At 52.7% G+C, this 14,832-nt stretch overlaps 1 protein-coding gene across 1 annotated transcript in view; it reads right to left on the minus strand.

Annotated features, from left to right (window-relative positions):
* The window catches only part of RAB7B (RAB7B, member RAS oncogene family), a 65,614-nt gene extending 51,009 nt beyond the window's left edge, over positions 1-14,605 (minus strand). Inside the window, exon 1 of the mRNA XM_069633171.1 lies at positions 14,187-14,605. Coding sequence (XP_069489272.1) covers positions 14,187-14,198 — 12 coding nt within the window. The 5' untranslated portion in view covers positions 14,199-14,605. The remainder of the gene's footprint in view (positions 1-14,186) is intronic.
* Positions 14,606-14,832: the final 227 nt, after the last annotated feature.

Genomic DNA, 14,832 nt, shown 5'->3' on the forward strand with positions numbered 1-14,832 from the left:
CAAGGTGGGGGGAGAGATCTGTAAAGCAAGAGGGCAAGGTGGGGGGAGAGATCTGTAAAGCAAGAGGGCAAGGTGGGGGGGGGAGATCTGTAAAGCAAGAGGGCAAGGTGGGGGGGGAGAGATCTGTAAAGCAAGAGGGCAAGGTGGGGGGAGAGATCTGTAAAGCAAGAGGGCAAGGTGGGGGGAGAGATCTGTAAAGCAAGAGGGTAAGGTGGGGGTGTAAGTGAGTAGTAGGCCTAAGCGCGAGAGCTATGACGCGCTGTTGGCAGCTTCAGTTCGGTTTGCTGATGCGTAGGTGTGAATTTTCGGTAGGCAGCCGTCATGTGCTGTTGTGCAAAGCCATGTGTGGGGTGCTTCGTTGTTGCGAACCAGTAAGTTGTAAAGTGAACAAACGGTGAGGTGGTACATGTGCCCCATTACAAACGTGGTATATGCGTCTCTTAAGACTCGTAAAAGGACTAGCATAACAGTAAGGCATGATCTCACGTCTGGACAGGACATGGTAGTCTCACTCTTGGCACCTATATAAATCGGGTTCGTTAGGTGAAATCGTGACCTCAGCTAACCGCGACCAAGTAAGATTAACATGCCGAAAGAATGATGCATTGTGTGAAATCCTTGTTAGGGCACAGCTCCTGCAGAGGTCTCGGTACTGCGTGTGTCCATCATGAAATAACTTTATCCCCCTGACCCCCTTTCTCTCGTCCACTCTGCAGTGCCCCTAAACGCAGCCAGTGTAACATGGCCACTGGCCCCACACTCCATTCACGGGCTAGTCTTTCACAAGCCTGTCTTGGGAGGATAGCTCAGGGGCAACGTGCTCGCCTTGGAAGCAAGACGGCGAGAGCAACACAGGTTCGACCCCCGTGTCCGCGCTTAGAAACCTCTGGGTATTAAGTGTATTATAAAATAACCTATTAATACTATAAGCCATTGCCTGCGGTTATTCAAATGGGTAGCCTGGAGTGAACTAGCAGTACAAGGCCCAGGGGTGTTGCTGGGTCTGGAAAAGATTGGGGGCTAAGCTAATGTTGGGACTGGCGGCATTCGGGGCTGGGGCTAGCTATAGCCTTTTGGTTGTTGTCCCTGAGCTATCCGGGGATGAAAAGTTTATTAAAAGTGCCCCAGGCCCCTCGTTGCCCCGTGCTCCCTGGCCTCCCCTTCCTGGTCTTCGCTTGCCCTCCCGCCTCTCAGCCCCGCCCCCACCCCCGATTGGTCCTGACAAGAAGATCTGCACTCATTGCCAGTCCTCCCAGGGCAGCCCATCGGCTAAGGACCACTCGGCAAAGGACGGCTCCTACAGAGACGGCACCAGTTCATATCTGCAGGTATCAGCAGGAGAAGCAAGAAGCCAACAATAAGTAAGTGTGGGAACGGCAGGGCCAGAAGCAATCACTTCACGCCATACTACCCTACCACTCATCTAACAAAGCATCACCACTGTAAACTCGTTATATCTGCAATATATTTGCATTTCGAAACTCTGTTTCATACATTTGAGCGTTGTATTTAGAAGTGCGCCCAATAGCCTCTCTGTGACAGTTGCATTTAGATTGTGCCCAATAGCCTCTCTGTGAATTTAGAAGTGCGCCCAATAGCCTCTCTGTGAAAGTTGCATTTAGAAGTGTGCCCAATAGCCTCCCTGTGAATTTAGAAGTGTGCCCAATAGCCTCTCTGTGAATTTAGAAGTGTCCCCAATAGCCTCTCTGTGAAAGTTGCATTTAGAAGTGTGCCCAATATACACGTTGAATCTAGAACTACATCTAGAAGTTGTATTTAGAAGTGTGCCCAATATCCTCTCTGTGAAATATCCTAATAGTCTAATACTGTGCCGGGTTGAATCAACTAATCTCCCTAATAACCCCTCTGTGCAAAGCCGAGTTAGATTCATGCCCAATACCCTCCCTGTATAAAGTTGAAGTGGGAGAAGTGCGCCTATTAGTGTGCCCTAACTGAACTGACATAGTGTCCAGAATAGTCTCTCTGCGCTTAGTTCATTTTAGAAGTGTACACAACACCATTGAGGCTAAGAAGCGTGCCTAAACATCCTAATTAGTCCTATTAGTATACTTAATAGTATATCTGTGTCATGTAGAATCTAGAACTGTGCCTAATAATCTAATATCCCCTCTATACAAAATTGAATCTAGAGTTAGACCTAATATCATCTCTGTGTACAGTTGATCCTAGAAGTGTTCCTAATAGCCTAATATCATCTCTGTGCAATTTGAACTTGGAAGTGTCCCTGAACTTAGAACTACAATTAGAAAGCCCTCCTAAATCCACTTAAAAGCCAGTACCAAGCATGAGTGCACCCACAAACCCACAGTTTGTCGGAAACGACCGCCGTGGACCGCCCCCACTGCCCGATCTGCCTTCCCTCCCGTCCCCCCTTTCCCAAATCACCCCACCCTCCTCCGCACTGCCTGCCATTCCTCTCTCCAAACACCAAGCCAGAGGGGCACAATGGCGAGCCAACCACCCTAAGACCACCCCTCCCCTGAACCCCACCACCGACCAGCCAACGTTAACCATGCCTACTCCCCTCACCATCATACCTGGCACACCCCGTCCTGCAAGCATCCACCCGCCACCTTGCCCTCACCCTTTCCCCTCCCTAAAAACTAGCCCTAGCAAGAACCGAAGCCGCATCCCTCTCCCCCTCTCAACCCCCCTACCCTCTCGCACACTCCATTGCAACAAAGAAACTAAAGAGGAAACGTACCTGGTCCCCCACAATCTCTCAGCACTCTTCGCCTCCCCTGTCTCGACCCACCACCTCATTCCCCCACTCACCTCCTTCCCCCGTGGCTTCACCTTTCCTGAAACCCCTCTCCCTTGATTTCTCATCAACTGCAACTCCTAACCGCCCACACCCCGCCTTCAAATTCCCTGAGCCAGACCAGATCATCCTAACACACGCAGCCACCCAATCCCGCCCCAAAACCCGCCAATACTTCTGCTCGCCCACTATTTCCATCGATCATCACCGACCCCCCCCTCTCCGCCACCACCCCCTTCCGCTCCAGCTCAGAGACCAACCTCGCCTGCCGATGTGAACTGCATCCTATTTAATGCCCGATCCGTAGCAAAAAAACAGACATTACATCTTCGACCTCCTCGCCTCTGACAAACCAGACCTGGTCTTCATCACTGAAACCTGGTTCTCTGACGACTTCACCCCTATCGCCAATGAAGCCTCCCCCCCCCCCCCCCCAACTACTCCCTCATCCCACTGAACCGTCCCTCCAGAGAGGGGGGGGGGGAAAATAGCATTTGTCTTCAAGTCTCTCTTCCACGCCTCAATCATCCACAACCAACCTTCCATTCCTTCCTGCGAATCGCTCCTCGTTAAACTATCCCTCTCCGCCTCGCTCTCACACAGTTTCCTGGCTACGATAGGCAATTTGCAGACAACCTCTGCGACTCCATTGCCACCCTTCAACTAAACAATCCCAACCTCACCCTTCTTGGAGACTTCAACATATAGCTCGACATCCCCACCAACCCTCTGACACACTCTCTGGTTGACGGTTAAGACTCAATTAACCTCCAACCCCACATAAATGGCCCGACTCACTATAAAGGACACACTCTTGATGCCATCTTTAGCTCCACACTTCAACATTCATCCAACCGCCCCCCACCCCCATCATCTGGTCCGATCACTTCATTCTCTCGTTCGCCATTCGCTCACCCGACCCCCTTCCCGTACTCGAATCTGAACCTCTGAATCTACGCAAATGCTGGAAAAAAACTAATTATCGTCCCGGACCTAGCCGACGCACTCATCCTGTCTCCACCACCTACATGCGAACTCAGTAAACAACTAACTCCTGATGCCTTTGACTCATGGCTCAACGCATCTCTGATGCGGCTTACACCCCCTTTCAAACCATCAACCCGCCGTGGCCTCTTCCCCAAATGGTTCACGCCTGAGTTGAAGACCACTAAACAACTATATAAATACCTAGAACGCAAATGGCAGAAAGACAAAACCCAAGAGAGCAGAGCCACCTTGGCCCGACACCTCTATCAGTACAAGGCCGAAATCCAGAAAGCAAAAAAAAGCCCACTACAACTCCTGAATCCTAAACTGCAAACACCAGAGCAAAGAACTCCACAAAATCATCTCCGAATTCACCAAACTGGCTTGCACCACGACCGTCCCAACCCCTCGCAATCACTGGGCGACTCACTCTCCCTCCACTTACACCACACCTCTCGAAAGAACAAATACTCTAGCCACCAAACTGGCGCTCTTACTTCCATCAGGCAATACCCCCCATACCGACCTGCCCACCAGCTGCAACCAAAGTTTGAATCCTTTAGTCCAATATCACCAGAGCAATTTCTCAAACTTCTATCTGCCCGCAAACCATCTTGCTCTCCGCTAGACCCTTGCCCAGCAACAACCCTCAAAGAAATTTTCGCTTCCACCTGAGCAGGAGAACACGCTAGATCCATCATAAATGCCTCCTTTCCTCTGGTATCTTTCCTGACGCATTCAAAACAGTCCATGTCAAACCTCTGATTAAAAAACCTTCCCTCAGCCCTCTCGAGCCCAAAAACTACCACCCCATCTCAAACACCAGGTTCCTTGCCAAACTCATTGACCGAACCGCCTTCTCCCAACTAAATGCCTTTGTTGAAGCCAACAATCTCCTAGACCCCGCACAATCAGGTTTCAGAGCCCGTCACGGAACTGAAACCACCCTAACCTCAATCTGGGATGACCTTAAAATGACAGCAGACTCTGCGGGATGCGCAGCACTAATCCTTCTTGACCTATCCGCTGCCTTTGACACAATCACTCAATCCTCCTAGACCGCCTCCACTCCCTAGGAATTCGTGGAACAGCTCTTAAATGGATAGCTTCATTCCTCAAAGACAGGCACCAAATAACACTCTCCAGCTTTACCTCCCAAGCCCGACCGGTCGACACGGGAGTCTCACAAGGAGCATGCCCATCAGCCCTCCAGTTCAATCTCTACTTGAACACCCTCCCACCAATAATCCGTTCACACAACATCCTGTGTTACAACTATGTCGACGACACTCAACTAATTCTAAAACTCCTGAACTAAAAACCCAACTCCTGACCTGACCTGGCCTCCTGCCTCCTGCCTCCTTGTCATAGAACTCTGGATGACCCAAAGCCACCTCTTGTTAAACCCCTCCAAAACGGAAATCATGGTCTGTGGCAACTCCGATCTTCTTCCGCACCCACTACCCTGGCCACCCGCCATGGGCAACTCACCGACCCCCTCCAACTCAGTGAAAAATCTTGGATGCACCCTCGTCTCTGACCTAACTCTCTCGCGCCAAGTCAACAACGTCTCAAAGTCCTGTCACTACCACCTTAAAACCCATAGGCGCATCTTTCCGTATCTCTCCTTTCCCAACAGACTCTCCGCGGTCCAATCAATCGTTATATCAAGACTGGACTACGCAAACCCCCTATACCTCGGAATCCACGCCTACCAACTGAATAAACTCCAAAGGGTACAAAACGCAGCAGCCAAAATGCTACTTGCGCTCGGCCCAAGAGACCACAGCTCCCCAGCCCGTAAGACGCTGCACTGGCTTCCTGTAGCGCGGAGGGTGACTTTCAAAACTTTATGCATCTCCCATCGAGCACTGCATAAAACCGGACCTCAATATCTTCAAGACAAGCTAAAACCCTATCACCCCCCACGCACCCTAAGATCAAGCTCCGCCGGCCTCCTAGTCATACCCAAGACAAACGCAGTCAGATTAGGCGGATCATCATTCTCAGCCTTGGCCCCCACCCTATGGAACTCACTCCCACCCCACATCAGCCTAACTGAGGATTTAACGTCTTTCCGCAAACTGCTGAAAACATGGCTCTTCCCCTAAAACCAACCCATACCAAACTAACCCAAACAGACTAACAGCATCTCAATGACACCAATCCAACAAACTACCTGATGCGAGAAATTGACAGCTAATAAAACCCTAACATAAACTAAAAAGGACAATCAGAATTATCCAAATAAAATTGAACAATGAAGTGGTTAATAAGAATAAATCGTATGGAAACAGTAAAGAGACAAACTCCTAAAATTGACATAATGCACGAGGAGTGAACGAAATGAATGGTGTGGGTGAAATAGTTAGAATGGATGAAGCGTGTGGACCAGATGAATGCACGAGTGGAAGAACAGATGACTATATAATTTGAATGAGTGTATAAATTGAATGAATATCTAAATTGGATGAGTGTATAGAATGGATGATCAGGTTGAGCGGTTGGGTGTGTAGAGCGGATGAGTGCATAGAGCGCCTGAATACACAGAGCTGATGGGTGTACAGAGCAGACAAATAGATAGGACAGGATCACTGCGTATTAGCGAATGACTTTATAAGGCTGATGGGTGCATATTGTGGTTGAATGTGTGGGGACCGGATGTGCATGGGGAGCGGATAAGTGCAGAGGGCGGATGAGTGCAGAGGGCGGATGCGCATGGAGAGCTGGTGAGTTCGGGGAGCGGGCGAGTGCGGGGAGCATGTGATTGCATAGGGTGGATGAATGCGTAGAGCAGATGAAGGTATGGGGCATACGAGGGGATAAAGCGGACAAATGCCTAGAGCGGAGGAGTTACATAGACCGGATGAGTGCGCAGATCGGATAATCATGTAGAACAGATGAGTACGGAATGCATGCAGAGCTGATGAGTGCGTAGAACGGAGGAGTGCGGGGAACTGATGGATGAGCGGAGCAGGATGGATGAGCTGACCAGAAGAACATAGAATGGAGGGCTGCATAGAACAGACTAGTGTGTAGGGCCGACAAGTACATAGAGCAGACGAGTGCATATGAGCGAAGAGTGCATATGAAAAAAGGGGTGCGTAGAAGGGGGTGAGTGCATAGAAGGGGGCGAGTGCGCAAAACAGATTAATACATAGTGCATGCGTGGGGCAGACTGGAGCGCATGGTGCGGACTGGAGCGCAAGAGTGTGTCGAGCAAACCAGACTGTGTGGAGCAGATTGGGATGCATGGAGCGGATAGGAGTGCATGGAACGGACTGGAGCGCATAGAATCGCGTGATGTATATAGTATGGTTTATAATGCAGAGAGCGCTTTGAAAGAGCATATAACCGATCATATGACACCACCACGCGTACTCTCTTCTTTACACCACCACTCAACTAGAACACAGAGATACTATGACACCATTCGGTATAACTGTTCTCATACCAACATTCGCCGCTCACTCCCCATCACTCTAAGTAAACACAGCTGGTTACACCCCCCTCTCCCCCTCCAAGTCAGGCGTTCTCCTCAGGCCTAACGCAGCCACAATCGGTCTGGATAAATCCTGCCAGAACGAACACATACTACTGATCTCTCAACCACCACACCTACCGCTAAGTAGCAGCTATTACACGAATGCTGCACCAGCTGCACACATACCCGGTGCTCACACGCACCTTTGACTCTCTCTACTGATCTGAACTTCGGTTCTCAAGGGTGTTCAACCTACCAGCGCCTTGAGACCATACCAATGGTATATAAGGCGCTATATAAATGCAAAATAACAATAAAACCAAAAGACCCGGGGCTGTAGCCCCCTCAGCCCCCCCCCCAGCTACGCCTCTTCAAGGCCCAGAAAAGAGCCTGGTTGGTGAATGGTATACTACAACCAATGCCCAGCACGGGACTGGGAAGCAAAAGAGGCCCTGGAAATAATGTTAAAAGTGGCCCCACTTTTTCCAGATAACCCAATGGAAAAGCCACACAAAAGAGACCCAGGGTGCAGGGGCATACCAGGAAATCCGAGAGTTCCCTATAGGCCAGTCCACCCCTGCCCAGTTTGTAGAAGCCCACCAGGCAATCCTCAGAGTTCCCTATAGGCCAGTCCACCTCTGCCCGGTGTGTAAAGTCCTAGCGGGAACTCTGCAGAGTTCCCTATAGGCCAGTCCACCCCTGCCCAGCTTGTAGAAGCCCACCAGGCAATCCCCAGAGTTCCCTATAGGCCAGTCCACCCCTGCCCAGTTTGTAGAGGCCCACCAGGCAATCTTCAGAGTTCCCTATAGGCCAGTCCACCCCTGCCCAGCTTGTAGAAGCCCACCAGGCAATCCCCAGGAGTTCCCTATAGGCCAGTCCTAGCGGGAACTCTGCAGAGTTCCCTATAGGCCAGTCCACCCCTTCCAATGCCGCTGTACATACCTTCAAAGTGGTGAACATCTCTCCCTGATGCGCGTTTTTAAAGTCATTTAACACCATATGAGTCAACAGGCGGCACTGCACAGTAAGGTATTCCCAATAAGCTATGGCACAGTGGATGGTTAGAAGGGCACCAGGGCGTAAAATACTGCAGGAAGCTACATATTAGCCACGCAATCCAAGCTCCGCAACTTCGTAGCACTAGAAGGAAGCGCCAAGAGGCCAGTGAGAGAGGAGGGGCACATTAACCCCTCAGACGACTAGAAGGTTCTCCTCGTCCCGAGTTCGCAGTTTCAACATGCAACCGCTTGTGGGTGACTGGAGCCTCCTGGGACAAGAACATTCCGGCGGGAGAGGGGTGGCGTGCGTGTGAACGCTGCAGGGGTGAACGGGCTGTTTTTTGCCTAGTCAGCATAATATCTGCCGGGCTCAGTTTAGTAAATGTTGTGTGGGGGTCTAGTTGTTGTGGGCAACGTGAGCGCCGTGACTGTGTCATGACGCTCACGTGCCCAGTTAATAAAAGGGGCTCTGCTGGCGCTGCGAGGGCAGAGCAGCAGAGTCCCAGGAAGTGGCAACTCGTGTCTGTGATTCTTGAGTGTGTGGGCCTGCCACGTGGTCGTGGCCTTGTGTGTGCGGCGCGGCCCGAGGGCCATCGGAGCCGCGACCGCTGGGAACCAGGGGGTATCACCCCCCTCACGTCGGATCCTGCGCCCGGTGGTACCGGGCGCCGCAGGGTGCCTCCCTGCTTCAGGCACGCCGGCTGTCCGCCGACGTGCACACCGCCGTCGGGTGATCCCGACGGCATCAGAGGGCTGCCCATAGACCGGAGGCAGCCCTCAACACTGGCGACGAGGAAGTCGCGCCCACCAGCTGGCGCTTGCGGCGGGCGAAGTCGTGGACCCGCGCACACGGACGCAGTCGGCGGCCGTGTAAGGACGCACGGAGCGGCCCTCCAGTCGTAAGGAGGCGGGGCCTGGAACTCCGACCCGCGGCGACGCGGCACAGAGCGGGGAGAACACCCGGGCTGCCACGGGTGAAAAAACCTGAGTTTTCAAAAAAAAATAAAAAAATAAAAAAGTGAGGTTTCCTTCCCTCGCGGGGAGGAAAAGGGGACGTGGCCTGGAGTGCTCGCCCCCGGATCGTGGGAAGGGCCTTATCAACGGCCTGTGTTTCCCCGAGCACCGACGGGGAGGGGCGAAGGAGGCGTGGCCCACGTGGGAGCCCCACGATCGAAGAAAAGGGGACAATAACCCCTCCACAGGCTGCATTTGTGCCACACCCGAGGGTAGCGGCTCCACACGGAGTGCTTGTGCACCCCCTAGGGTTCCAGAAGAGGAAGGCCTGTAAACAAGGGTGTGGTCACCGGGAAACGGGCAGTGCCCCCACATGCCAAACCGGTGTCAAGCTCTGGGGTTGCGGCTCCACCTGGAGTGCTTGTGCGCCCCTGGGCAGGGAGAACGCCAGGCTCCCATTGACAGCTACCTGAGCCTGGCAACGGCAAGCGCACACCAACACTGGTGATTGGCGGATGACGTCCTCACCTGCCAACAGCATGTCAGACGATGAAGGGATATGTAGGGGTCAGCTGGCACCAATACCTCATTTTGACGTCCTCGGTGCTCCGGCAAGCCTGGGGGCCCGGTGGGTGGCCTGGGTGGAGAACCTGGAGTTGTACTTCGAGGCAATGGAGATCAAAGACGCCGCCAAATGCCCGACACTCCTATACTCTGCCGGGCTGGCCGTCCAGAGACTGTTCAAGACATTAAAGCCCCAAGATCAATCATACGGTGCAGCCGTCGCAGCCCTGAACGAATACTTCAGACCCATGGTCAACAGGGACTATGAGAGGTTCAGGATGAGGTGTGCGAAGCAGGAGGAAGGGGAAAGCCTTGATGCATTCCACTGGAAGCTGCGCGGCATTGCACTGGGCTGTGACCTGGGGAGTTTGTAGAGGCCCACCAGGCAATCTTCAGAGTTCCCTATAGGCCAGTCCACCCCTGCCCAGCTTGTAGAAGCCCACCAGGCAATCCCCAGGAGTTCCCTATAGGCCAGTCCTAGCGGATGATGAGATCCGGGCGCAAATCATCTATGGCTGCAGCTCCACCAAACTGCGCAAGCAGGTTCTGAGGGACCCAGCGCTGACCCTTGATCGAATACTGGAGCTTGGCCGGGCCCAGGAACTGGCGGAGGTGCGGGCCTCGGTCATGGACTCCTCCAGAAACCAGCTAAAGATGGAGGTCCACACGCAGCGAGTGAAGGTTGAGGAGGTGGCGGCTGTCAGCAGGTGGCCAGGAGGAAGAGTGATGAGGAGGGGAGACTGGCCGAAGAGAGACCCCAATGCCATAATATGTCAGCAGTGTGGGTGGGATCTGCCTCACCCGCAGGACTGCCCGGCGATGGGGCAAATCTGTGGGAGGTGCGGGAAAGGAGAACACTTCGCACGAGTGTGCCTCGCTCCAGCCCCAGCCGGCATGATGGGGGCATCAGGGGGGAGTGAGGTGAAGGGGAGAAGGACCCCCAAAGTGGCGGCGGTCCAGGTGGTGGAGAGTCCCCGAGAAGCACCGTATGAGGTGGGGGAGGAGTACGAAGAGAATGTATTCTTTCTGTCCTGCAGCGGCGCCGAGGGCCAGTTTGATCCCGGAATCTTCTGAGTGGGAGGACCCCGTCGTGGGGCCCCATGGTGTGGGGACTGGAGCACACCTGTTTTGTCTTGCAGTGTCAACAGAAATATGTTTGGGTTAGAGTAGCTATTAGCTGGTGCGCGGACTGGAATGCACCAAATGTTTGCGGTGGGGTGTCGTTGGTTTTTGTTTGTCTATAATAAAGGAGGGATGTTGTGTGGGGGTCTAGTTGTTGTGGGCAATGTGAGCGCCGTGACTGTGTCATGACGCTCACATGCCCAGTTAATAAAAGGGGCTCTGCTGGCGCTGCGAGGGAAGAGCAGCAGAGTCCCAGGAAGTGGCAACTCGTGTCTGTGATTCTTGAGTGTGTGGGCCTGCCACGTGGTCATGGCCTTGTGTGTGCGGCGCGGCCCGAGGGCCATCGGAGCCGCGACCGCTGGGAACCAGGGGGTATCACCCCCCTCACGTCGGATCCTGCGCCCGGTGGTACCGGGCGCCGCAGGGTGCCTCCCTGCTTCAGGCACGCCGGCTGTCCGCCGACGTGCACACCGCCGTCGGGTGATCCCGACGGCATCAGAGGGCTGCCCGTAGACCGGAGGCAGCCCTCAACAGTAAAGAGCTGGGGGTGGGGACGGGGGAGTTACAAGTGGAGACAAGCACAGCTCTAACGAGAGGCTCCTGTTAAGTGACCGGTTGTGGTTTGGTCCTGGATTGCGAAACGCGTTGTTTTTCTGTATGAAGGGATGGCATTAACTGCCAAAATGATACAGATTGCAAAACACGTGCTGCCGAATTCCCCTTTTTGATTCTTAATTATACAATAGTTTAGATGGGGCGTTGAGTGCAACATTGAAGAGTGCGGTTGAACATCCCAGCTAATCACCCCTTCACCCCCCCACCACCCACCCCCCCTCTCAAGGTCCGTGGAGGCGATGACTCCAGGCCCATCAACATTCTCCTGCACAGCAGTGAAACCGTGGAACTCACTCCCACCGGAAATACGAGCATCAGAAGATGATCACCTCCAACGCAGGAAGCAGTTAAACACGTGGCTCTTTAAGGCACCAAGCTGAACAAGTCACCAGAGAAAGAAACCCCACCACTGCAACGCGCCACCCAAAGAAATATCCAAGGCTAAACCTAAAAAGGAACCAAAAAAAGTCAAACTGTTAACCCAAAGCCCAAAACAACCCAGACAACAAACCCGCCACCAAACCCAGATCTTCAACACAAAACACCCAAACTCAAGTCCTCTACCACCCATATGAAACACCTGCCTACAACCACACAATGCTAATCACCTAAAACCACACCAGCACAGTGACCGCTTTTGCGAACTGAAGCTAGCAGCACACCAAAGCTCTCTTACGCTGGTCCCGCTGAAGCCTACTAACCACCCAATCCCCTCCTTTTCAGAACCACATGCGCCCCTGGTAGACCACGACAAATGGCAGTGGTACAAGTCACAATAACATAACATTAGGGCCTGCACCATAAAAAGTCAGGACTGGTGCAGTGTTTAATGCAGGATGCAAGGATGTGTAAGACTACATGTCCCATCAGCTCTAGCCAGCTAAGCTAGTGATGGGGAACCATGGGAACCGCAGTCCCAAACATCTGGACACCAACAGTTACAGAGTGGTGAAAATGCTTGCCCAAAGTGGTGGAGCTGTTAATAGTAACAAATAAAAGTAGTGGAACGCGGCTCGCGACCGTTCCCGCTCACTTCGACCACTGCCTTTTACTCGCATTTCGGAGGCTACAGCAAACACTTTTGTGGTTTAAGATAAAGTCATTTCTTTGAAAGATCATCCAGCATATACAATGAGCCTGTAAATCCAGGCCAGACACAGGAAAAGCAGGACACCAGCCTCCTGTTATCCTCACGGCGACCCCCTCCCTCCCTGGTAATCGACCGGTGAACTGTGACCTCAGCATAGCGGGTTCAAGGCTTTTTCTTTATACACCTTCAATGCGGCTCTGCCTTCCGCCCTGTAAAGAGAGTTGGGTAACCCAGTGCAGTTTTGTGGGGATAATTGGGCCCGAGGTGTGTTCAGAAGGTATCCCCGGGACCTTAACTCCAGTTATTTTAAATGCAAAAGAAATGCGGCTCCCGACTGAGAAACATGGAATCTGTGAAGTCCTTTAGATGCTTAGAGGGGGAGGGGAGGTGCATGAATACATTATTGTGGAGCCAGAGTCTGGGAACTAGGGCCCCCCAATGCGCAGGGGGGGGGGGCGTGTGCATGGTACACGCTTCTGAAAAGTGGATTATCTAGGTAGGCTCTGGACTTTCGGATCAAAAACACAAAGTACTAATGTGGGGCAGTTTGTTTGGTCAAAGTGGGACACTTTTTGGGCGTTGCATAAGTTACTTCACTTTGTGGCTAGTAGTTCTCATCAGAGTTACTGAATAGATATTCTTTAAAATGCCTAATTTGCAACACATTTTTGCAAAAACTTCCCCCTTGATTACTACTCAAGCAGTTTGCCACAAACGGTCCACGTTTTCATTGGTGTCCGAGACAAATGTATGCCCCGGTCCTACCCTGTAGGAGGCTCGATTTGCTTATCCTTTGGGAGCCCGGGCTTTTGACCCTACTGTGCAGGGAGCGCTACACATTTTTAGTAAAAAATAAATCAAAATACATAGACGCATTATAATTACAGCATAGCACCCAAAACCAACGTGCTTTCTTCTAAGCTCCCACAACACCCACACTCCCAAATGTCCTCTGTCCAGGAGACTCAGTAAACTAAACACATGCAAACTGCCCAGCCTCGGGAAGACACTGACAACTGTCAGTGTCATTACTTGGGAACTTTGAGCGCCATCCAGGGCTAAGTAACCCGGGCGGGGTTCTAACAGGGGGTCTGTGACGGAGTTAACACTGCACTTGTGGGGTGGGGGTCAAAGCTTGGGTCATCCAGATTCCATGATCTCGCGAGGTCTTTCAGCACTTTGCACACACTTGATGAGAGCGCATTCTTAGCGCTGGCCGTCGCATTCTACCGCCTCGTATCGCTTTAAGGGTCTAGCTCGACTCCACCTTTCCTCCACCTGGTGAAAGGCGGAGCCAGCACAGGCGGAATTCAAGTCTAGGGACAGCAGCACGCTGCAAACAGTATTAACCAACCAAGCGACCACAATACCTTAAGTTCAGAGTTCCCCTGCAGGAGAGTGCTGTGGCTTTTTAAATCCCCTTCCCTGGGGCCAAGCGAACCTCGCAGGAGAGAAAGCAGCCATTGCACAAGGGACAATGAGACCAAGAAGCCAAACACATTTTAGGGTCCGAGCCGAGGGGCTCCGAAATCGCGACCCTGCCCCTTAGCAGGAGGGTCGGGAGGTGGAGGGGGGAGACTCACTACTTACAGGATGAGGCATTCTGTCCCGAGTCCAGATGTGCGAGGCCAGCGACGTCTACTCTCTTCTGCCCTCCTCACGGTCCCCTTGGCAGGCTGGGCGCCGACACCCGGGTTCCTGCGGACTCGGGAGACTTCCTTGTGACCGAAACTTGCCTCTCCTGCTCGGCTCCCACCCTTCGCAGTCACTCAGGCCGCCTCTCCTCTGTTTGTTTCTCTGGCTGGCTTAGCTTTTCAGCCGCAGGGCAGAGCAAGGGGGCCGTCCCAGAGTGACATCACCGGAGCGGAGTGCCTGATCTCCAAGGCTGCAGGAAACAGCCCCAAACACAGCCAGCTGCTGCATGCGGGGGCGGGGGAGGGTCCTTCCACAGAGAGAAAACATCCACCCAGATGCGGGTCTGGACGTCCGCGGACTACTCGCAACAGAACCTCTGCATCTAAGGAAAACGGTGCATTTAACATGGTGAAAAGTTACCGCTGCACCATGCAAGTTTGCTGCATTTCTCCAAATCAAACTTTTCACTCTGGCTGGCCTTGCTGGTCAGTGCAAGTCTGGGGGGTCAATACCCCTTGATATGCATAAAATGCAAGGGACACCCGCAATAACATACGCCCTGACCAATTGATCTTTCTTGTAATGTATGTTAATATGTCCT

This window comes from Ambystoma mexicanum, chromosome 13 (assembly GCF_040938575.1).
Source record: "Ambystoma mexicanum isolate Mex_15411 chromosome 13, UKY_AmexF1_1, whole genome shotgun sequence".
NCBI classification, from domain to species: domain Eukaryota; kingdom Metazoa; phylum Chordata; class Amphibia; order Caudata; family Ambystomatidae; genus Ambystoma; species Ambystoma mexicanum.